The 24,127-nt window shown below is 43.0% G+C and overlaps 1 protein-coding gene across 2 annotated transcripts; it reads left to right on the forward strand.

Annotated features, from left to right (window-relative positions):
- Positions 1-5,199: 5,199 nt before the first annotated feature.
- fndc5b (fibronectin type III domain containing 5b) lies at positions 5,200-23,800 on the forward strand. Of its 2 annotated transcripts, XM_071924656.2 has the most exons (6): positions 5,200-5,278; positions 7,019-7,021; positions 8,084-8,202; positions 10,424-10,622; positions 15,552-15,641; positions 23,661-23,800. In XM_071924656.2, exons 1-6 carry the CDS (start codon positions 5,200-5,202, stop codon positions 23,798-23,800), a joined length of 630 nt encoding a protein of 209 aa, XP_071780757.1. The 2 variants fall into 2 exon arrangements, with proteins under 2 accessions (XP_071780757.1, XP_071779967.1); XM_071923866.2 differs by lacking the exon at positions 7,019-7,021.
- Positions 23,801-24,127: the final 327 nt, after the last annotated feature.

Genomic DNA, 24,127 nt, shown 5'->3' on the forward strand with positions numbered 1-24,127 from the left:
TTCACTTTTTTTTCACTCACTTTTTTCTGTCCAATTTCTACTATAATTTGTCACCTCATTTCACCCGTGATCCTCCTTCATCCTCATTTGCATGACTCAACCATAAATTCTTCTCCCTAGCACACACACACATGGACACACACATGGACCCACACACACACACACACACACAAACATAGACAGTAATTAAAGTGGTCCGGGGGCAGTTAGGGGTTAGCAGTGATAGGAGGCGAGGAAAAAGTGAATGATAACGCTACTTCAAAGCGACTGCAAACTTCTTCATTCCCCAGCGGCTTCAGATGGATTAAGGCCACTTCAGGCCTGTTTGTCCCCCATCAGCTCTCCTTAAGCTCCAGACGCAGCACAGCAGGCTCTGTAGGTCAGCTGGAATGTTCCCTGTGACACTCCATACCATTAACACTCTTATCAGAAAGAGCCCATACAGTAGGCTACAATAAGGTCACTTTAAACTCACTATTGAGTATCACAGACACACTACAGTCCTTATAGGAATATTGTAGGAATAATAGTGATTTTTCATTACAGATTAAGCTCACTGTGACACAGTAGACTGTCTTGTCTTTAGCCCTAGCTTCTACTCCAAAGCAGAGTTGTTGCTTGAGAAGAGTCAGTTCAGTTAACCTGAACAAACTGTTGGTTTTTGGCTTTGTTAGCTAGCTAACTAGCCAGCAGGCTAATTTAGTGAAGTAGCCAATGTTAATATGGGACTAGCCACTATTAAAGGTCCCATATTGTGGAAAACGGGATTCCCCTCTTTGATTATAAAGGAGTTGGATGGTGTAACGACGGGTCGCCGTTACTGGTTCCCTAGTGAATAGTAAATACTATTGCTAGATGAAATAGGTTAATTGATGCACAGATTTGCAGATATTGGTACACAGGTTAAATAAACACACATGTGGTATGGTAATAAATGTACTTATTTATTGATTGTTTGTATATTGCAGCTCGCATGAGTCGCGTGTTTCACAGCAGGGACGCTGGGCTGTTCCGCCTCGTCGTTCGCCTGTGAACATAAAATAAGGCGCATTGATTTGCAATTCAATTGTAGCGAGATATTTGAGGAGTATAATGTGACTCATGCGATGCTAAATAACAGTACAATGAACCTCTGCCTGTTCTCCTTCTCCCAGGGTGTTTGGGCAAAAGAATTCCCCGGGGACCCGTGCACCTATTATTAGTTCCGGGAGGGTTACAGCAAGCGGGAAAAGGGTAGAGACTCCCCTCTACCCTTTTCCCGCTTGCTGTAACCCTGTTGTTGTACTGTTTGAATGTATTTATTGATGTAGGTTATTTATTGGTATTTTTCGTATCTATTTTTGGGTATGTAAATATTTATTATAAATGTAAATATTTGTGGTAATAGTTTTAAGTAAATATTTATTGTCATTCATGTGTGTAGATATTTATGTGGGTTTACGTATTCCTGTGAATGGTATGTGCCAGCTCATTAGTAGAGCCAACACCCTTTATAAGGCAGGTAGTCTGTATGTGTCTGGTGGGCTGGAAGGTGTATGCTGGCAGGTGTTGGGCAAGTGTGTTATTCACGGTGCAAGAAAAATAAATGTTTCTTGTTGGAACGCCAACCTGGTTTGATGCTCCCCTCATTTTCCTCCTTGACCGCTCGGGCAAACCTTACAGATGGTCTATCTAAACATGGTGAAAGTATCAAAACGCACGGTCGCCAACTAAATCCACACAATCCATATTAGAAAAGCGAGCCTCTAAACGAGCCGTTTGGACTTCCGTAACTTTGTGGCGTCACAAAGGTTCGCTCATTATCATTTTTGTAAGAAATAATAGACTAAAAAAGGGTTTTCTTCAAAGCGGTTGAGCGGTTGCCATTGTTTATTTACCAGAGAGTTTTCCCTACCTGTAGCTGCCGGGCTGCGGGGCTGCGGTGTCTCACGTTTCACTCTCAATATTAATGAGCCTTAAAGACACAGTGACAGAAACAGCCTGTTCTTGGTAAGGCTCAGAGAGATGCTGGAAAAAAACGTGTAAAAATGGATTGAGAGTGTTTTTGGTTCATGACACCACACAAACAGCTTTGAATGGACCTCAAGACATAAAATAAATCACTGGAAAGTGTAGAATATGGAACCTTTAACATCTACTAGATACTGTATGTTAGCTAGTGTGCAAATTAGATGTGTTTACAACAAAACGGTGATAGCTAACACTAGCTAGCTAGCAAACTGACATTATCTAAAGATAAGATAAGATTTATCATATGTATCGTGGCAAAACGAAAAAAAAAAAGACCAGCACAGAAATTGACCATATAGGCCTATACTGATGAGATGACCAAGTTGTACATTTTGAAATGCAAACTACCTGAAAGCCCTCTATAATAATACCATATAAGATAAAAAAAAAATATATATATATTTATATATATATGTTGACTGATGGTCACTAAACTCACTGCTGAGTACCACAGACACACTATAGGAACATTATAAGACTATCATAGTGATGCTATGTGATGTAGGCTACAGTAGGCGCATGTATGTTTATGCAGAGGTCAAACAACAATCTTCCTCAATTCAGTAGTCTTTTAACTCATCTCTTTTATTCCCTGACACAGTAAAACTCCCACTATACCTGCATACAATTTCTTATATCACTGCTCTTATGCGCACCAAACACATTAACCTCTGAAGGAGTTTCTCCAAAATATATAAATCTCATTTTGAATCACAACGGCGTGGACCGTGAAAATAACAGATGAGGTCCACAAAATGCAAAAAGGGGAAAGTCGTCTTTGCATGCCGGAACTGCTGAAACCTGACGTTGTCTGAGGAGATTTCACTCATTTGAACCTGCGCTGAGTGATAAAACTGTCAGTAGCAGAGAGAAGAGATATGACTGTTGTTGGCCAAGGCGAACAAGATCATTCTCATAACCTTCAGCTAAAGAGAGAGGGGAGGAAAGACAGAGAGAGTAGCACATCCTGCCTCCCTGTCCCCGTCTCTCCTCTCCTCATTGAAATGAAAGAGACATTAAGTGGCTTCTGTAGGGAATGCTAATCGTCTATTGATCTGTGTAATCTATGTCTCTTGTCCCAGGGCTCTTGTCCCAGGGCCCCTAGTTATGTGTGAACAGTGAATGCTATTCAATGACACAGGGGCCCCTGTGTCACTGTGCTGCCATCCTGTATCCACTATCCGCCAGGATTCATAGACTTTGAATGTAGGCAGTTACAACTAAGTGATATAAGAAGTATATGAAAAACAAGGTATACAGTTAGTTCATACTTAGGTCATGTATGTGTATAGTTAGTTCATAATGGATCATAATTAGCTCATGTATGTATAGGTTATACACAGTAGTCTGACATTTAAACAAGGAAAACTGCCTAGACTGCAGTACAGCACACTGTGATATGAATAAAAAGTTGCCCACCCCATATCTCTGATTGCCCCCCCCCCCCCCCCCCCCCAATTGCTTTAATTTGGAGTCTGTTTGTCTTCTGATTTCACATATTGCTTTAAATTACTTTAGTTCACCCCACCACCCACACACACATTTTTGTTTTATTGAATCTTGTGCCATTTTAGGCAGTATTTTAGCCTGCGCCAGACAGAATTTATCCAGCAGAAAGTGGTTGAGAGAGTGGTTTTCATACTAATTGTGAATGCGCTTTACAAATTTCCAGCAGGTTCTCTTCCCTAGGTCACTGTCCTGGACCAAAGAGAAAAATGAAATTGAAAGTAAATCTTGGTCATTTAATGTCAGATTTCCCCTTCAATGCCCAGTTTCATAAATACTGTATTTTGATCAAATTGGCCAACTGAGTACAGCCTATACTCTAGTCTAGACTAGACTAGCACTATCATATATTTGAGAAGGATAATTTCACAGCAAAAATGATATGATTACCTATAGGAATATTCTAACCATAGGATACCATAGGAGAGAGAAATACAAACTCACTATTTAGCATCATAGACACACTTTAAGCCCTATTGAGAATATTTAAAATGTTATAGTGATGTTTTGTTAGGGGAAGAGCAATCATTGATGATGTCTTGGCAAGGGTTGCCACAGGTGAGAAAGGGAGAGAGGGAGGGGGAGAGAGAGAGAGAGAGAGAGAGAGAGAGAGAGAGGGAGAGAGAGAGAGAGCAACAATACTGACGGAAGAATAATAACACTGTAGATAGCTAATCTGTTCTTATTGTTACCGCTCTATAGTGAATGACATTAATTTTGTCACCTGCTTTGGGGGGAGAGATGGGTGTAGAAATATTGATATAGTATTTTCTTCCTGACATTGCAATAGCCTACATTATTATATAACTCGGTAATTTATATATTTGAAGGGGTGTAACTTTGTTTTTTTGTTTTTGTTTTTTTTAACTATTATAATATCAGTCTGGAGATTTTATTACATATCCATCAATTAAGCCTATATTACATTGACGTTTTATTACATTTTTGACTCATTTAGAAGGACATGTTATTACATTTTGATTACATTTTGACAAGTTATTACATTATCTACAGGAGAGAGAGAGAGAGAGAGAGAGAGAGAGAGAGACAGATGACAGAGAGAGAGAGAGAGAGAGAGACAGATGACAGACAGAGAGAGAGAGAGAGACAGAGAGAGAGAGAGAGAGAGAGAGACAGACAGACGGCAGACAGAGAGAGAGAGAGAGAGAGAGAGAGAGAGAGAGAGAGAGAGAGAGAGAGAGAGAGACAGAGACAGACAGACGGCAGACAGAGAGAGAGAGAGAGAGAGAGAGAGAGAGAGGGAGAGAGAGAGAGAGAGAGGCACCGTGGCGGCACGTTGCACTCTGCAGCACTTGCGCACTGCTTTTACGCACCGCTCCGCACACCTCTCCACGTAGTAAGGATCTCCACACCGCTCCGTTACCGGCAGACGGGACTGGGTCTGCCGGCGGAGTCACCGAGGCACCGAGACACCGACCGCACGGCAGCAAAAAAAAAACCCTTTCTTCCTCCTCCTCCTCCTCCTCCTCCCCCTCATCATCCTCCTCCTCCACCGGTTGTTGTTGCGCTCTCCGATGCGGCGGCCAAGTTCAGTTTAATCCCCGGCACAACAAGTCCCGCTCCGGTACCGAGCGAGATGGTTCCTCCCTCCCGTTAAATGGGATATTATACATGGGCCGTGCAGCTTGCAGGATGTGAAGCGTCGCTAGAAGAAGGAGGAGGATGGGTGAACCGGGCTTCTCTGCGGCGGCGGTGCTGCTGCTCCTGCTGGGCTGCCTCTCGGTGGGCTCCGTTAATGCCGGTGAGTTTTACCACAGGTTGATGAGCCGATCATCACGAGTAAAGGCCTGCACCTGTCAATGGGCAGTGATTTACGAGCTGATCACAGGCAATTAAGCAATAGGTGCTGCTGCTATGTAGCGTATGGGATGTGTTAATGAGAGGACCAATGGTGTTTAATGTGATGTGTGGTGCTTTACAGTTTAGTGGATCCTTTAGTGTTAGATTGTTAGTGTGTCATGGATGTGTGTGTGTGTGTGTGTGTGTGTGTGTGTGTGTTTGTGCAGGTAATGTAGCTACCAAACACTTGCACAGCACACAGCAGCAAGGCAGAACCTTTGCACTGTCAAAAAAATCTCCTTCTTAAAAAGTCATTTTATCTAATATTGAGTCTTAAAATCTGAAAATAGTGGAAATATTTGCCAGCTGGTTGAGGTAATTCCAGCGTCAACATCTTGAAAATCTTAAAACAAGTCAATTTGCATTGGAAAGAAATGGAATGATCTCATTTTTTCACTTTTTTTAAAGAAAAATACGATTTCAAGACTCAATGGTATTAACTGACCTGTTATGATGGAGATTTTTTGCAGTGTGCTGCCCCACCTGAAAACTTAATTGCCTTTACAACTCCACCATCCATCAATGTCCTGATATGGAATTAGATTGATGAAGATGAGTAATACTGTAGGCACGAACCTCTTCATATAGTATAACCATCCTCCAATGATCATGTATCATGCATGTTGGATATGGATAGCCCCTCATGTAGCTATCTTTAATGATATTGGATATTATTAACCTGCAGTGTTTTTTATCTAAGGAGAACATTTATCTCTAGAAGATCTCGGTTACATTACAGCGCCGTACAGAGATGAGAGATAGGCTAGATCTGTGAAAATCCCAAATCTGCCGTTTGGGGTTTATCTCGGCCTGAAGAGATTGAATATTTGGTTTCCAGAGGCTGGAGATGGATGGAGCCTTGAAAGGGGAATTTTGTGATTCTGCAGCCAGCTTCGGCTTTGGCAGCAAACGGCATAAAAATGGATGGGAATCCCTCTCTGGTATTGTTGTGTGTGTGTGTGTGTGTGTGTGTGTGTGTGTGTGTGTGTGTGTGTGTGTGTGTGTGTGTGCATGTGTGCATGTGTGTGACTCCTATACCCGAGTCAGGAAGATAAACAGTGGAGGCATTTGGAAAACATCTAGTCAACAGCAAAGCAAACAGGGACTCCTACTGTAGCATTGTATCACACACACACACACACACACTCACCCAGCCACTCTGCCTCAGCAAACGCACAAGGAGCCTCAGGGAGCCTCAGAGAGAGTTTTTCCCCACACAAAATATTAATTCCGCCAACACTGTGCAACACTCCGGCTCTCTCTGCTGTACTCTGCTGATTGAGTTAGCACTGAGCAGACAGGGAGCAAAGCGGAGCGAGAGACTACATTCCTTTTCCCCGTAATGCCATTATTTTATCGACTCTGCAAACAAGTCGGCGGCTGGGCGTCAACCGTTTGCGGAGGTGTGAGGCGACATGCAAATCTAATTTGCAGAATGTGACAGGCTGCGCTTTCTGGTGGTAATCTGGAGGGTAAACACAAAGAAAGAGCAATGTGACACGGTGGGGCGGCGGCGGACGCTCACACGCTCGCAAACCAGGCGGGGAGAGGGAACGCCTGTGAGACGAGAGCGTATAGAGGAGCGGTGAAGAAGACACCTGTGTGAAAAAAAAGTGTGTGTAGTCGATGCATTTCCTTCAAGGAGGTTGATTTCCATACCAACAGTTGCCATGATGACTCCCAATAGGGGAAGCACATGCATTAATGCTAGAATAACACTCAGGTGTGTGTTGGCTAGAACTTCAGAATAAAATGAACTAATTTGAATATTTTTCTGGCATTAATGCATGTGCTTCCCCATTTACAGCACATAATAGGATGGATGCACAGTGGAACGCTGTTTGTGTGTATGTATACCTGTGTGTGTGTGTGTGTGTGTGTGTGTGTGTGTGTGTGCTCCAGTATGCCAAGGTCTGGTTTGTTGGTTGCTTTGAGAAGTCGGGCTCGTGGGATATAAAGCCCTGACTCTGATCATCAAAGGCCTTGAGGTGGTCTCGGCTCAATCTCACAAGGCCGTTACACACACACACACACACACACACACACCCTCCCAATGTGCATTTAGTCTATTCTATGCTCCATATACACCCAAACACTATACGGCTGTGTTTTCACTATTGCTTCTTAAAGCACTGTAATTTGAATCTTATTTAAAAACCGTAGTTACAGTAAACAACTAATCAACCAAAGCATTGCATTCTGGGATGCAAGCTTTTTGACCCAAACCCCAAAAACCAGTGGCAAATGTGACACGAGAAAATGCAGCGCCATGACTCACACTTAATGAGATGTGCGTGGGAGAAAGAAAGTGAGAAAGAGAGGAGAGGGTGAAGAGGGGAATGTGTGTGTATGTGTGAGAGCGGGAAACACTGAGAAAAAGAAAGATGAGAGAGAGAGGGGGAGGCTTATCGAGGGAAAGAGACCCGTGTGTGGTTAATTAGGCCTGGTGTTAATGAAGGGAGAAAGATTAATTTGTGGGAGGAGAGGAGAACATCTTAAAGAAGGCGGGGCGAGAGAGCAAGGGAAGAGAGAGAGAGAGAGAGAGAGAGAGAGGAGTGGAGAGGGGAAGATGTGCAGGTCTAGATAGTGGCACCTATGTATTACGAGGGTGTAAAGACAGAATATTCATGACCTGTCTGTTCTGATCTCTTTGCTGTGGCCGTGGTGTGTGTGTGTGTGCGTGTGTGTGTGTGTGTGTGTACATCAGACACCCTGCTGTCTGCTCCGCTCAATGTGACGATCAGAGAGCTGGAGGTCAACTCTGCGGTGGTCACGTGGGAAATCCTGGAGGGAGACCCCGTCATTGGATTCGCCATCACCCAACAGGTGCCTTTTTAGTGTGTTTAGTACGTGTGTGTGTGTGTGTGTGTGTGTGTGTGTGTGTGTGTGTGTGTGTGTGTGTGTCACATGTGTGTGAAGTGTATTTAATTTTACTTTTTTCCTATCGCCATTAATGCCTATGGAGAGTCTAAACTCACTGATGTATCTGCCACAGTCAGCAGCTAATTACTTCTTTAATGGGGACTATTTTCACTTTTTCCATGAGGGTGCACTGTTACATGCTTCTGGTGGCAGTGAAGAGGCAAAATGGAACTTAAGGGGGAGTGGGAGTCAAGCTGGAGACGAGCAGTGATCTGGCAGAATGGAACTGCCTCTGACAGGACTGTAACTGCAGTGACTGTGGCGTCATGAACTCATGTTAGGAAAAATTTGAATAGTCGTGTCATTTAAAATGATGGATTAGCTGAGTCAAGGCAGCAGCACAGCTCTGCAAGCTGTTTTGAATGGATTTTTGAAAACAATGGGAGCCATTGAGTTCCTGGAAGCCAGGCAAACCTGCAGCAGACAGAGATTGTAGCAAATAGGTGGGTTTAGACTCGTCATAGGCATTAATGGCGATAGGGAAAAAATAAAATGACACTGGTATTATCCTTTAAAGTGATCTGCACCTGTGACTTTTTCATGTAAATAAATAAATGTAAATGCTACTCCCTATCACACAACAGTGATTCAACCTACAGTATATCCAGTTCATGAAACCTTTTCCATTTGCTGTTCTAAACACCCGGTGTCTGGTAGCTCTTGTGACGTGTTTTACATTTCCGGTTTATTTGGAATAACTAGAAGAAGAACTGGGTAGTTAGCATGAGCAGTGATAGCCACCATGGCTGAACAGACAAAGAACAGAGCGCCACCTACAGAAACTCAACTACATCAACAGAAAGTCCAAGTCAACAGTACTCTAGTGTCTGGGAAGTGCCACAGCAACGACCTAAAGATGTCACATATACAAGATTATAGCATTCCAGGGAATTCAACAGATAGGAGAAATCTCATAGAAGCGATCTTTAATAGATAAATATTAAACATGGGGCATCTAAGTCAGGCCAAGATATTGGGAGACAGTTAGTTAAATCAGTGTTTCGGTCAATGGTGTAAACGCTCTCTCAGATGCTTTTTGAACGTGTATTTATTTTGTATAAGTGCCATTTAAAAAAAAAACGTTAAGGAATTCCACTCTGTAATTGGCCTGTAAATAAAAGTGCCCCTAAGGAAATTTGCTCTTGATCTAACGGGAGCCAATTGACCTGAGCAAGCAGTCCTAGTTGGATAATGATGTACCCTGCTAGTGGAGAGTATTTGGTCTGAGAGGCACTCCTTTTTTTTTTAAACATAATTACATTGCAGAAAAACGCCAGCAGGCTTTATTTCAGCTTTTTTCCCCCCCGACTGTTAACCAAGAGAGACGTGTACGCATTTGCACCCTATCAGCTCTAAACAGAAGGCAATTTGCTGAATTTTAAAAAGGAGCATCGTCGGCGGGCAAATTGGACTTTTCCATCATATTTTTTTTTACCCCAGAATCTGCAGCTGATAAGAGGAATGCGCTCGGTAAATTTGCGTTAACGAGTGGAAAAGAGCCTTTCATCTTACCTTGAAGCAGCTGAACCTGACCTGTGACTGTAGGGTTCAGTCGATATGGGTTTTGGAGGACTGGTATTTTTAATATCTTCAAATTTGAACATTTTCATGCCAAAAACTTCCCAAAAAAACAGCGTTTCCACCAGAATTGAGTCTTGGCACAGTGGGAAAGCCTCTGACACAGCAGTTTAGACTATGGGACACTAAAACTCTCTACTGAAACCCACTGAAAGGATGATATTAGTACTACCACTAGTAATAATAATAATAATAAATATGTAGTCAAACAAACTGCATCATATCCATCATATCAGAAATGGACGACACTGACTGGCTGATATCCAACTTTTATTAAAGTGTAATATTAGACATTATGAGTCATTATTATGAGTCACTTCATTTCTGACCTTTCTGTGGAGGGGATCCAAAAAAAAGAGAATTTCCCTCCAGGTATCAATAAAGTTTCCCATTCTAATATCTGCAGTTCATAAGAGGCTTTAGCGTTTCATCCCACCTCAAACTGCCTCCTGGCACCTAATGCCTCCTCCTCCTCCTCTTCCTCTTCCTCCTCCTCCTCCTCCTCCTCCTCCTCCTCCCCCTCTTCTCCGTCATCGCTCGGCCGCAGAAGAAGGACGTGCGCATGCTGAGGTTCATCCAGGAAGTGAACACGACCACGCGCTCCTGTGCATTGTGGGACCTGGACGAGGACACGGAGTACATCGTGCACGTTCAGAGCATCAGCATGGGCGGCAGCAGCCCTCCCAGCGAGCCGGTCCTCTTCAGAACGCCCAAAGAGTCGGAGAAGCTGGCCTCCAAGAGCCCGGGTGAGTGACACAGCACACACACACACACACACACACACACACACGTAAATATATACGCATATACATACATACATACAGGGATGTAGTAGAGGGTAAATCCACCTAAACTCATTTTATTCACCGTTTCATTTGCAGAATAGGGTTTAACCACTTTCTTTAGGGCTGATATGAATCTTTTATATGTAAATTCATAGTATATATGATAGTAAGTAGGATCAAACTGTTGTAAGTTGTGTGAAGATTGGGACTTTCAAGGGAAAAAGTAATGCTTTTCTGAAAATATGATTGATTGTTTTGTTCTCAGACACACACACACACACACACACAGAGGTAGGTAGATTGGTAAAACACGTGCAAAAACACACATATGCACACAGAAACATGTACTAACACAGGAACACACACGCAGATACACACACACACACACACACACACACACACACACACACAGGTAGGTAGATTGGTAACATTGTTTTATTGTTTTATTAGGATCCCCATTAGCTGGCAAATTAATGACAGCTAGTCTTCCTGGGGTCGTCAACACATGCAAAAACACACATACGCAGGCAGAAACATGTATACAGGGACACACACACACACACAAACTCCTCTACTCGCAGTTACATGCACACACACAGTCATACACACATGTACACACACCTACACACACTAATACCTGGAACACACAAATGGGATTACACAAAAAAACCCAAAAGGAAACATTTTTAGGCTCTCTCTCTTTTTCCCTCACACACACACACACACACACACACACACACACACACACACACACACACATATACGCACATACAGACACACACATAGATTTTAATAGGTAACAGCTTTTGACCAGAGACAGAAACACAGCGGAGTGCTAATGTTTTGTTTCCAGCACAATGGGGGACCATCAGGGACGAGGAAAAAGGGCTATTTGGCGATTTAATAAAACACGGACGCGGCTGTCTTTGTGAGAACACCCCCCGCCCCCCCCCCCCTCCCCCCAACCCCCACCGCCCCCACACCCCCCCCAATTCCCATACATACAATCTAACTCCTCAGATGCACGGGCCTGCGCCGTTATCTGGAGCGACTCGCAGCGCTTTTCCAATTTTATCGTGTCCTCGCCGACCCAGTTAACTGTGCCAAGAGCCGCCGCCGCCGCTGCTTCAGAGGGGCCGGAGCGAAATGCTAAACGCTCATCAGCGGCAAGGTGATAAGAGAGGAAACAGTGAGGAGACATCGGGGAGTGGCGTGTTCCCATGAATCACCCCCGGGTGGTAGTTCTGTCCGCTCCCCGTGAGGGGCGAGAGAGTTAAAGTGGTGTATGCACTGTAAAAAAAACTATCCGTCTTAACAGGTCATTTTGCAGTGCAGGTGAGATCATGTGATGCCGAACGAAGATGTTTCGCGGAGCGATTTGTCTTGATGTGGAGGGGGCAGACTCGCGTTTTGTTTTGCTCCGACTTTGATAGAACTCCCTCTGTATGCGTGTGTGTGTGTGTGTGTGTGTGAGGGTGTGTGAGGGGGTAGTATTCATTAGCCGTCCTGATTAAATCTCCCGGCCATTACTGCTCTCCTCCCCTTCTAAGCGGGTATTAATCAGCCTGACACCGTTTAGTATCTGCAGGCGCAATGCAACGAGCAGCCTGTCTGTCTGTGCTTCTGTCTGTCCGTCTGTCTGTTGATGTTTCCGTCTGGCTGTCTGTCTGTAGCTGCTCAGAATGGGACAACTGCACATATTGTAATAAAAATGCACAAAAAACTGAATGTGATAGTGCCTATAATGTAGTAAAAACGACAAAAGTACAGCATAAAATATGAGTCAAGACCTTTTCTGAATCTTTAGAAGCCATTCTACAATTCAGCGTACTTATAATCCACCAAGCAGTACTTGTTCCAAAAAACTTCAACTTTGAGAATTGGTTTTCCTGTTATTCCCAATGTTCTTCCAGCCAAAATGCACCATGCTGGGCGGGTAGCGAGCAGTGTGAACCACTTCTGAAAGTTTAGATTGGGGACACAGTTGGTGTATAGCTGAATGTGCAAAGGCTAAACATAAGCTATATGTCTCTGTATGACTTTGGGAAACACTGCTGCTGGTGGAACATTGACCAGAAAAATGAGAGAGAGAGAGAGAGAGAGAGAGAGAGAGAGAGAGAGAGAGAGAGAGAGAAAGAGAGAGAGACAGAGACAGAGAGGGAATTTCATGCAGAATAAGTTATGAGATGGCTCATACTCATAAAGAAAGAACATGATATACACGTTGTGGCAACTGATAATATAACTGCTGAATAATGTTATATTGGTCAAACATTTCAACCATTTCAGTGGGTTGAACAGGTAATAAAACCCGTTACTATAACAAATTGCTGAATAATCTAATAACTATAATCCATTTTTATGTAATAAAATATATATATATCCCTTTTAATGTAATTATTATACACAATGTGATCAAATATCCCTCTGAATGGGCTGGAAATGTAATAAAACTTTTAATATAATAACTTGCTGGGTAAAGCAATATCATCTTCAGATTGATATTGTAATTATTAAAAAACCCTTATAAAATGTTATACCCCTTATAATGCAGTAATTGTATGTAACGATATATTACAATATCAGTCTGTTACACTATATGGAAAGTTATTACATGAACAGGTTTTAGTCCATTTTGACACGTTACGACATGATGCGGTAGTTATTACATTATCTGTTGCTACACATCTTAACCCACTGTGACACAGACCGCCCACACAGAAACCATTTCAAAGAAGAAAAACATTTCAAAGAGCAAAAAGCTGTGTGTTGTGTTCCTGTGGCCCAGCAGGTGCTTGTGTTCCTGGTAAGGCTCACAGCTCCAGAGCGCCCGCTGCCCTTTGTCTGCAGTCAGAGCAAGTGTCTGAAGAGCCCGGGGTTTCTCCAGAGGACACTGAGGATCTGGAATACACAGCCCGCCGCGGCACTCCATGGAGCCCACAGTTCACCGAATGCGGAGCAGGATTACCATGGCAACAGGAACTCTGAGCGTCCGACGTCCATCGTCTTCTACTCCTCTGTAGACTGCCTGCCATCACCAAAAACAAACCGTGACGAAGAGGAAGCCAACTCCAGCACAGTGCAGAAGATGGATGGCTACTGGCAGGGACGCAGGGGAAAGCCTCAGAGACTCAAGAGCAAAGACCTGAGAAAAGTCTCCCCTGACCCATAGTTAAAAAATACTAAGCTAAATCCCTGAATCTCGACTAGAGGTGGTGTGAGAGGATGATCTGCACTATAATGAAGCCGCAGAGTTTTGGTGTAGCTTCAGGCTGTCATCTGAACAGCTGAATGTTGAATGTTGAATGTTAACATTATCTGCCACAAGGTTATAACGTTATGTGTGCAGCATTTTACTACATTATGGGTATTTCATTACATTTTGAGGCTTTATTACAGTTTTTATTACATTGATTACAATATGTGCAGTTATTGCATTATGAGTTGCTACAAGGTGCGCAAGAGTTTAAAAGATGTGGCAGTTCCATAAATTGTAGTAGTAAGCTGTAGTAGTTGAGGAATAGTGTGGATAAGTATCATTGATTACGTTTACATGCACACTAATTAACGATTATGTAATAATCAGAGAAAGGCATTACTCCGATTAAGATGTTTACATGACTCTGCAATTCCAAATCCTGTTTACATGCTACTTGTGGTTATTCGATTTTTTGCAGAGTTGTGGGTAGCCTAGTTTCTAAATCCGTCCCGCCACTTTATACTTCTATTGTCCCACCATCAGCAAATTCTATCACAAGTGACAACTATGCTGTACTCCCATTTCATATCTGTTGCTGCCATTTTTATTGGCCTATTCCAGCTGCAAAATGCCGTCCTCTTGACACTTTTGTCTTTTGGAAAGGAGCAGACGCCGTGATCAACTGATCACAGCCTCGCTGGTACTACCTGCGGAACTTGTGTTGCCTGCGTGTGACGTTTATTGATATGCGTGATATGATGTCCTCTTTGGTACATGTGCAACTTGGTCACACTGGAAGAAATGCGATGAAGGTGTATTCATGCCTTTATAATGTGATTAACATCGCAGTACTTAACATATCTTACTGTGATTATGGTTACTCCAACTATGAGCATAATCGCAGAAAACAGGTATTGAGTGTTGATTATAACAATAAAATCAAACGTTTGAGTCCCTAGCTTTCATATATATCTGTTTTGTGTGTACTCAAGGAGGTTTTTGACCAACCCCTTCTTGCCTCACAGTATGTGGTCAAGATTTCCTCTGAGTTTTTGCATACTATGTGAGTAAAAACAAATGAACGACAGCAATGTCTTGAGGCTGTTCAGGCCACTCTATAGCTACTAGTATAGTAGCACTTGTACTTCAGGCTCTCTCTAAAAAGGCAGGGGAAAAGGAAACGCTCATGAAAGAGGGAGACATTTGGACCGGGGTAAACGGGGTTGCACCATGCCTGGTGCTGGCAACACAGAGCGAGAGGTTGTGGTCCAGAGTGTCTTCAAACCTTTGACCCTGTGATCGGCATTATGCTGCTGCTGCCAGAGTCCTGTCAGCAAGGGACACGCAATGAGTGGTTGGGTTCCAGCTCTCTCTCTCTCTTTCTCTCTCTCTCTCGCTCTCTCTCTCTCTCTCTCTCTCTCTCTCTATCGCTCTCTCTGCAGCTCTACCTCTGGTCTAACCCAGCTTTAATTACACTGGCCAGAGCAGAGAATTTACACTAGGCAGCCTCTCTGCTCCCCTGTTACCCTGTTTGATTCTTTTATCTTTCCCTGTAGAGTTTCAGATTGATGGCAATTTCACATTGGCTCTCTGGGACAGTGAATCGTGCTGTCCTCAGTGGCACTTGATTGATTGCATGTGTGTGTGTGTGTGTGTGTGTGTGTGTGTGGCTGTGTGCTCTCTCTCCCCAGACGAGGTGACGATGGAGGAGGTTGGTCAGGCGGCCCAGCTGAGGGCAGGAGAACTCATCATCATTGTAGTGGTGCTCATCATGTGGGCAGGTAATAGTCCTCTTCGGCAACACACCTTTATCACAGCAGGCCTTATGGGAATCCGCTGACTTTTTGGGCAAATAAGCTCTCTGATTGAGGTACTGTTGTGTTACAGAGATTGATGGTTGTTTCATCTCTCTGTGATATAAGTAGTTGGAGAGCTGCGGTGCTTTTGGGATGATTTAATGCTGGCTTCTACGATTCACCAAATGTACCATGTTCGTTTATGCAATGTTGTGAAGTAAATACTGGACAAACAGAGGTGAAAGTGCGACTAAGTGCCACTACACTTGGCATTAACATGCATCCTGGGTGATTGGATACAGCAAAAACACATTATATATAAATAAACCAAATGTAACAGGTGGCAGGCAGCTCAGACAGTAACATACTTGTCAAAAATGGATTGTCAGGATACTTGTGGATGGTGGACAAGCAAGAAAAGTTGTTTTCTGTCAATTTTAAAGACCTGAATTGTATGAGAGGAAGTGACATGCTCAGAAATCTGTTTTAACGAAGGAAAGAAAAGTCTGATTTCATTGTGTATACCAGAGATGCATTTTAATGTCAAGTGTCAATGTAATCCTGCATAATCATATATGCATATATGATGCAATGCAGAGTCCGAGGTGGATCCCTACCCCTAAGTGGATCACATTCCCGCACATCATAAATGTGACACACTTCAAAATCCCTGCTACACATTTTTAATGCTTTAGAAACTCCACTAGAACATCCTTTCAGCTTGTAAACAGAGTGTAAATATAATCAGATCATCTCTAACCTCTACATAAACAAAGCTGCATGTCAGTATAGCCATAAGATTCATCCAAATGCAACCTGATCGCAACGGTATCCCATCAGAAAAACAGTACAAAGACACATTAGCGATGTTTACATGCATGGAGACTTCGACTCATTAGCGGTATGTGTGCAGAGATATGGCGGTTATCCTTTTGTGGATCTGAGAACCGCTTCACAGACAGGCAGAGAGTTATAAATGTTCTTTCCTAACCCACTTTAATGAGATACAAATACGGCCCAAATGCTGTATATAGCATATACAGTAGCAGCAATTACCCATGAGAGAGAGACTGAGAGAGAGGGAGAGAGAGAGCAATAGAGAAAAGGTGGAAAAACTGAGTGATCAAGTTGAGAGAAGCGGAAAAAGGAGGGCAGGATGGTGAAAAAAACAGAAGAGTGAAGGAGGCGAATTGTGTTTTCTCGGCTTTAATTGGGCCCGCGGGGCATGCTGGGGGATATCACAGTGAGATATCCCACCATGCCCTTTGGTATCGCAGTCATCGGACGAGCAGAGGCTGACATAAGCAGAACGCCCAGACTGAAGCCCGGTTGGACCAGCTGCTTCCTCCCTCCCTCCCATCATCCACATCCTGCTCCGCCGTCATGAATTATTCTCTTTCTCCATTTCCACACTCTCACTCTCTGTCTATCTCTCTCCTCATCTGTCTCTCCTCTCTGCCTGGTTTTTAATCTCTTTGACTACAGGCTTCGTGCAGCTATCTTTACCATCGGCTTCATGTCTCCGTCTTCGCGGCTTCACCCTATTCACGTCTCTGCCGCTCGCAGTTCAATTCAATTCAGTTCAGTCTTTGACTGACATGAATGCTAGATGAACAATATTGCCAAAGCATTGAGCTACAATGGAATTAGAGAGGAGATTAACACTTTGGGCTGCCACTGTGTGTCACATGCCCCTACCGACAAAACAACCTTCACGTCACGTCCGGCTGCCGCTGGTTTTGGTTTCCTTGTTTGCGGGTTCTACCAGCTCCGACTTTAGTAGATTCTGGCTTTTAATCTAATGATCGGAGGTTTTTATTGGACTTTACCTGGTCTTTCATGTATTTTTTGCTTTTATACCTTTTATTTTCATACGTGGATTCTAACCGGATCCCCAGCACTGGTTGATGGGCACCGTTAAACGCCAGCTCACCATTGTAACCGCCGGAGACCAAAATCAATAGTCACTAACTACCGGGACTGCCAGCATAGGCTTACCAGAACCTGATCCACGTAGCGGGCCCAGTTTATGGGCCCATGTCGGTAAGTGCTGGTCCCTGCAAGCTCTTTGTTGTGCACGGTCTCTGCTAAAGTCACATCATCGCTGTGGGCTCCAGTTTGGAGCCCTCGCATGTAAGTGCTGGACTGTGCCTTCTCCTGCCTGTCAACAGCCAGTGGCCTACTATATCTGTGTGTGCCTGCTTCAGAAACACTATTGCTGCCGAGTTCTCTCCCCTTTCTTTCTTTTCAGCCTGCTGATTCTCTTATTCAGGACTGTAACATAATGCCTCCACTTACCTCCCCTCTTGACTGCACTGGCTGCCTTCGTCTGAGCCAAAAGATTGCAGAACTCAAAGGCAGAATATCCACACTCCATCAAATAAAAGAGGATGAACGGATTTTTGATTCCCTCCTGCTCGCAGCGGCCTCTCGAAATGCTGAGATGAACACAACCCTCCCGTGGAACGGCACCATTACCACCAATGCCCAGCCTGCCCCGGCGGAAGATCCTTGGCCGAAGCTGGGAGCAAAGCCCAAAACCATCACCTGCTCAACGCCCGCTGCAGAGCCATGGATGGTCGTCAGAGGAAAAAAAACAGCAAGGAAGATATTCTTCCAGCTCATTTACACCAGAACCTCTCCAGCTCAGAAACCGCTACCAGGTTCTGGATGAGCTGGAGAAGCCCTCCTCTCCCGTCCTTCAAATGCAGCAGCCTGGTTTGTCTTCTACCCCTCCGGGGGCAGCTACTGTCCAGCGGCGGGTCTCATGGCGACCTCCAGATAGGCCACCTCGCTGGGCGGCTACCCGCTCCCATCAGCCGGCTCCCCCGTCAACACTTATTATTGGTGACTCGATTATTAGAGACGTTAGATTAAAAAAGGCGCATACAATCTGTGTCCCTGGCGCCAAAGTGCGAGACATTGCAGATGAAATGGCAGACATAATTAAATCCCATCCTCAAGTTGACAAAGTTATCATCCATGTTGGAACAAATGACACTCCCAAAAAGCAGTCCGAAGTGCTAAAAAGTGATTATGTCCACCTTCTTAACATCCTCAAAGATCTCAATAAAATGATTTACATCTCCGGTCCAATTCCCACTTTTGGCCATGGGATGGGGCGCTTCAGCAGATTGTTGAATCTGAACACCTGGCTCTCCGGCATCTGCAATGACTATAGCGCGAACCTTCAACGATAATTTCAGTGTCTTCTGGTAACGGGGCCATCTGTTTGGTGCAGATGGTCTTCACCCCAATAAGGCTGGCGCACGGATGCTGTCTGCAAACTTATCATATGGCATTTTTCATACACATGCGCCCGTGTCCAGCAGTCAATGCTTTAGTAAACACAACGTAGCGCATGCTGAACGGTCCGTCAGTCTTTGATGTCCCCAAGGTCCCAGCCCCTACCGATGTCGTTCCACTTCTAATTCTGTTAGCTCCTTTACTGGGTTTGGACCATCCAGTGCCATTGTAAAAAACAAAACTATATTCTCCTCTTTTCCGAGCCACTTACATTTAAACCGCGGTATTTCACCATTGTTCATTACTGACCATGCACACATTTTCAATATTCCTGTCAGAGTCACTGCTAGGTCAAATACCCCTAGCCTGGTAAGACCATCCTGATCACATGACCTCACATTCTGTTTCGCTCCATGGATCAGTCTGGACTTCTAGCCGCCCACATCGATTTCCTGAAATTACAATGTAACCGGGCCAATCAGGGACTGCGTCGTAGTTGATGACGTGAAATACATAAGTGCAGTTATTGCAGAAATAGATTCAATAACAACAATTAAACAAGAACAAGAGTATGCACTAGCGGAGTTTCTCAGCGGAAAATACATTTTCGCCGAGCTGATTGGCTGAAGGAGTTTGTCTGTCAAGGCAAGTACTCCCGCCCACTGAAATCGATGTGGGCGGCTAGAAGTCCAGACTGATCCGTGGAGCGAAACAGAATGTGAGGTCATGTGATCAGGATGGTCTTACCAGGCTAAAATACCCCCACTGTAGTTAGATTTTCGAAACGCTTGTGCTTACCCTCTAGACCGTTCACTGTCAACAAAAATAACCTCATTCATGTTCATTGTCTACCACCCTCACATACCACTTCCCCAGTTTTGTCCCCTGTCATTAGTAGTAAGCTCTCACTTGATATCCCAAGTGACTTCCTGCATCGCAGGGGGCTTGGATTATTACACATGAATGTGAGAAGTTTGGCACCTAAAATGGATCCAATCAGAATCTGGGTCCAACAAACCAATCCGGATGTTTTAATACTAACAGAAACCTGGTTGTCTGATAAAGTTAAAGATGATGTCATTGCACTTAATGGTTACAATGTATATAGGATGGACAGAATCACAAAGGGGGGTGGGATTGCTATCTTTATTAGAAACTGTTTTACTGTATCTGTGTTGCATTCTGTGTCCCTGTCAAAACAGTTTGAATTTTTAGCTTTAAATGTCTCTCTTAATCCTAATGATAAAATGATGGTTATAGGAGCATATCGCCCTCCCTCTGCATATCAGAGTGCCCTTGATAATCTGGTGAATCTTTTATCTGTGTATGAGACCTCTGAAGTTTTGTTTATGGGTGACCTTAACCTTAACTGGCTATCTTCCTCCTCTGAGGGGCTAAAAAACTATTGCATTTAATTAAATCTTACTCAGCTCATTACCACGCCTACTGACACTAGGAATCCTGAAAAGTAATCTCTGATTGATATCATCCTAACCAACAGACCACATAAATATACAGCCAGTGGTGTATTTGCTCTAGATTTCAGTGATCATTGTCCTATTTCCTGCATTAGAGGTCTCAGACAAGAAAGGATTCCACCACGTATCATTGTGAAAAGAGACTTTAAACATTTTGTTGAGCAAACATTTCTTCATGATTTATATCTCAGTGATATCTCAAGGTTAGGTGCTATTCCAGACCCAGATTTAGCCCTAACCTATTTCACAAATATTTTCAATTCGTTGGCAAACAAGCATGCTCCATTCAAGAAATTTAGGGTAAAAGATAGATCAAACCCTTGCTTTTCATCTGAGATCTCAGAGATGTTAAGGGAAAGGGATGCAGCATGAGCAAAAGCAACAACCTCAAAGTCCTCCACTGATTGGCTGACCTTTAGACAATGGAGGAATAAATGTGTCAGGACCATTAGAAATGCTAAAGCATCTTTTTTTGTTCATGCCATGTCTGATAGTTACAGTAATCCAGCAAAATTTTGGAAAACAGTCAAGGCAGTAAATCATGGTCATGCTTTCTCTTTACCCAAACATCTCTCTCAGGATTCTGTTGTCGTTTCTGGAAAAGAACAAATATGTGATGTTTTTAATAAGCATTTTGTTTCTTCCGGTTACCTATTTGAGAAGTTAAATCTGACCACTAGCGCCTCAATTGATGTTGGGATAAATTGTTCCACTAATGATTCAACTAGGCAAATTTTTTCGCTTAGGGAATTCTCAGCTGGGGAGGTATTTGAAGCCTTAACATCGATTGACCCAAAAAAAGCTACTGGAGCAGACCTTTTAAATCCAAGACTTTTATTATTGACTGCACCTGTTATAGCTTACCCTTTAATGCATAGTTTTAACTTAACTCTCCTGGTAGTATCCCTAACATATGGAAAGCAGCCCATGTAATGCCTTTACATAAAGGTGGGGATACCAGTGATCCAAATAACTACCGCCCAATCTCCAAACTGTCGTGTTTAGCCAAAATCTTAGAAAAACTCATCAATAGTCAACTGCATCAATTTCTGTCTGATCATTGTATTCTAAACTCCCATCAATCTGGTTTCAGACCTCGACATAGTACAGTGACCGCAGCATGCAAAGTAGCAAATGACATAATCTGTTCATTAGATAGGAAAGAGAGTTGTGTTGCCCTGTTTATAGATTTATCAAAAGCATTTGACACTGTGGATCATTCTCTTCTTCTGGATAGGCTTAAATCAATTGGTTTTGACATCAATGCATGTAACTGGTTTCTGAGCTATCTTACTGGCAGAACTCAAGCAATAGTTGCTGATGGCCATCAATCTGACTTCATTGAAGTCACTAAAGAGGTGCCCCAAGGCTCAGTTTTAGGTCCTATCTTGTTCACGTTGTACATAAATGAGCTGGGCTGCTTAATTCAGAACAGCTCTATTCATTATTATGCTGATGACACTGTAATTTACTCATCAGCGCCCTCTATTGACAAAGCTTTTACTAATTTACAGTCAGATTTTTTGGCCATTCAAAATGCCCTGATTAAACTTAAGCTAGTGCTAAACCCAGATAAGACGAAATACATGCTCTTTACCAGTTCACATACAAAAAATCCTATGAATTTTAACATTAGTACAATAAATGGGGTTCAAATTCACAAGGTCCAGTGTTACAAGTACCTAGGTATCTGGTTAGATGAGAAATTGTCTTTTAAAAGCCATGTCAATGAACTGATTAAGAAACTAAAGTTTAAACTGGGTTTCTTTTTTAGAAATAAGCAATGCCTTACAATGAGTAGTAGGATGCAGATTGTACAAGCAACATTTTTTATCAGTGCTTGATTATGCAGATGTGATTTATATGCACGCTGGGGCCCTGACACTCAAACCCCTTGATACTGTTTACCACAGTGCTCTTAGATTTATAACCGGTGACATGCTTAGAACACATCATTGTATTCTCTATGAGAAAGTAGGATGGCCATCTCTTACCACTTGAAGAGAACAACACTGCCTTTTGTTTATTTACAAAGCCTTACGTGGCAAGCTACCATTGTATTTGTCTTCGCTTTTAAGTTTCAGTGCTACAGGATATCATACACGTTCGCAGGCATACATTAGATTGAACATTCCATGTATGAACACAGAGTCAGGAAAGACCGCTTTCACCTTTTACGCTCCTAATAGATGGAATAGGCTTCAGGACTTACTCAAATTGGACCGACTTGTCTCCATAGAGACGTTTAGGGTGCTGCTGGATGATGCATTATATAGGGATTGTGCTTGTTTCTCTTAGTTTTCTTATTTTGTCTGCATGTGGATTGTCTGGAAATAACTTGTCGTAAATTTTGTTTGTTTTGTTTTCTTGTTGTGTACACAGGTCTCTCTTGAAAACGAGATCTCGATCTCAGTGGGACTTACCTGTTTAAATAAAGGAATTGAATTGAATTGAATTGAATGGAATGAAGATAATAGAAGTAAATAACTAGTAGGCCTAGATAACAATAAACATCTGTCCCATCTGTTAATAAAACGTCTGGGTTGCTGTGTCTTAGAATTTCAAAGTGTATGGGGCTACAGTGTTTCTTTACAAAAAGGGAAGAAGACAAGAAGCATTCAAATAATGAATTCAGTTAAGCAAAAAAGAAATGATCATTGCAGGATTGATATAGAAAAAACAAATCAGCATAGTAGCTAAAATTGCTTTTTCAATTCAGTTCAATTTCAAAATGTTTGCATTGGTTGACTGTAAATTTACAACGTATACAAAGCAAAAATGATGTTAAATGAATTAATATAATGGTCAATATACGATATAACCAAAGTAAACAAATGAAAATAAATAATTAGTGCAGGGTGTTTATAGAAATGTAAAAAATCTGTGTAACACTCAGGTAAAAATGCTCCTTTTATCCTGTCCGTTCAAATTCAATGCATTGGCGTTTACAATGCACAAATGGTTTACAATGCACAAATGGTGTTAAATGAAACAATAGAATAATTAAAATAACATAATATAACATGGACAGTGGGGGAGGGGAGGGGGGTGTCCTTGTAGTACTGTCCTTCCACTGGATGACCTGGGTTTAGGGTTCAGCAAGCATCCTCCCTGCTGGATCCCTCCCAGCTGCAGGGCTGCTGTTCTGTAGCTGAACCTGACCTCTGACCTCCCTGTGGAGGGAGGAACACAGAAAAGAGCATTTCCCTACAGGAATCAACGAGGTATCACATTATTATTATTCTAACTATATAATTAGCGTGTCCTTTTCCTCTCCCAGGGGTGATCGCCCTGTTCTGTCGTCAGTACGACATTATCAAAGACAACGAACCCAACAACAACAAGGACAAAGCCAAGAACTCCTCAGAGTGCAGTACTCCCGAGCACCCACAGGGGGGGCTACTGCGCAGCAACGTCTAAGACCAGCCCTGCATCGCCTTCTGCAATAACCAACTCTTCGAACCTCAGGACAGGTGAGGAACACGCCCTTTATTCTCTATCCTAAAGCTCTCGTCTTATATCATACCACATTTCATCTATTCATGTTTCTATGCTAGTTTTGTTTGCTCCATCCTATTACTTTTTGCTGTTGCAACAATCCAATTTCACCACAGGGATCATAATCATCTTCAAAAGTCCAAAACTGAGACAGCTTACAAAGCTAAATTAAGGCTTTGAATTAGCCTTGGAAGAATGGGATATTTCCCACAGCTGGGGAATAATTGTTATTTGTTGAGTACAGCAAAA

Source organism: Centroberyx gerrardi, chromosome 19 (genome assembly GCF_048128805.1).
Source record: "Centroberyx gerrardi isolate f3 chromosome 19, fCenGer3.hap1.cur.20231027, whole genome shotgun sequence".
NCBI classification, from domain to species: Eukaryota; Metazoa; Chordata; class Actinopteri; order Beryciformes; family Berycidae; genus Centroberyx; species Centroberyx gerrardi.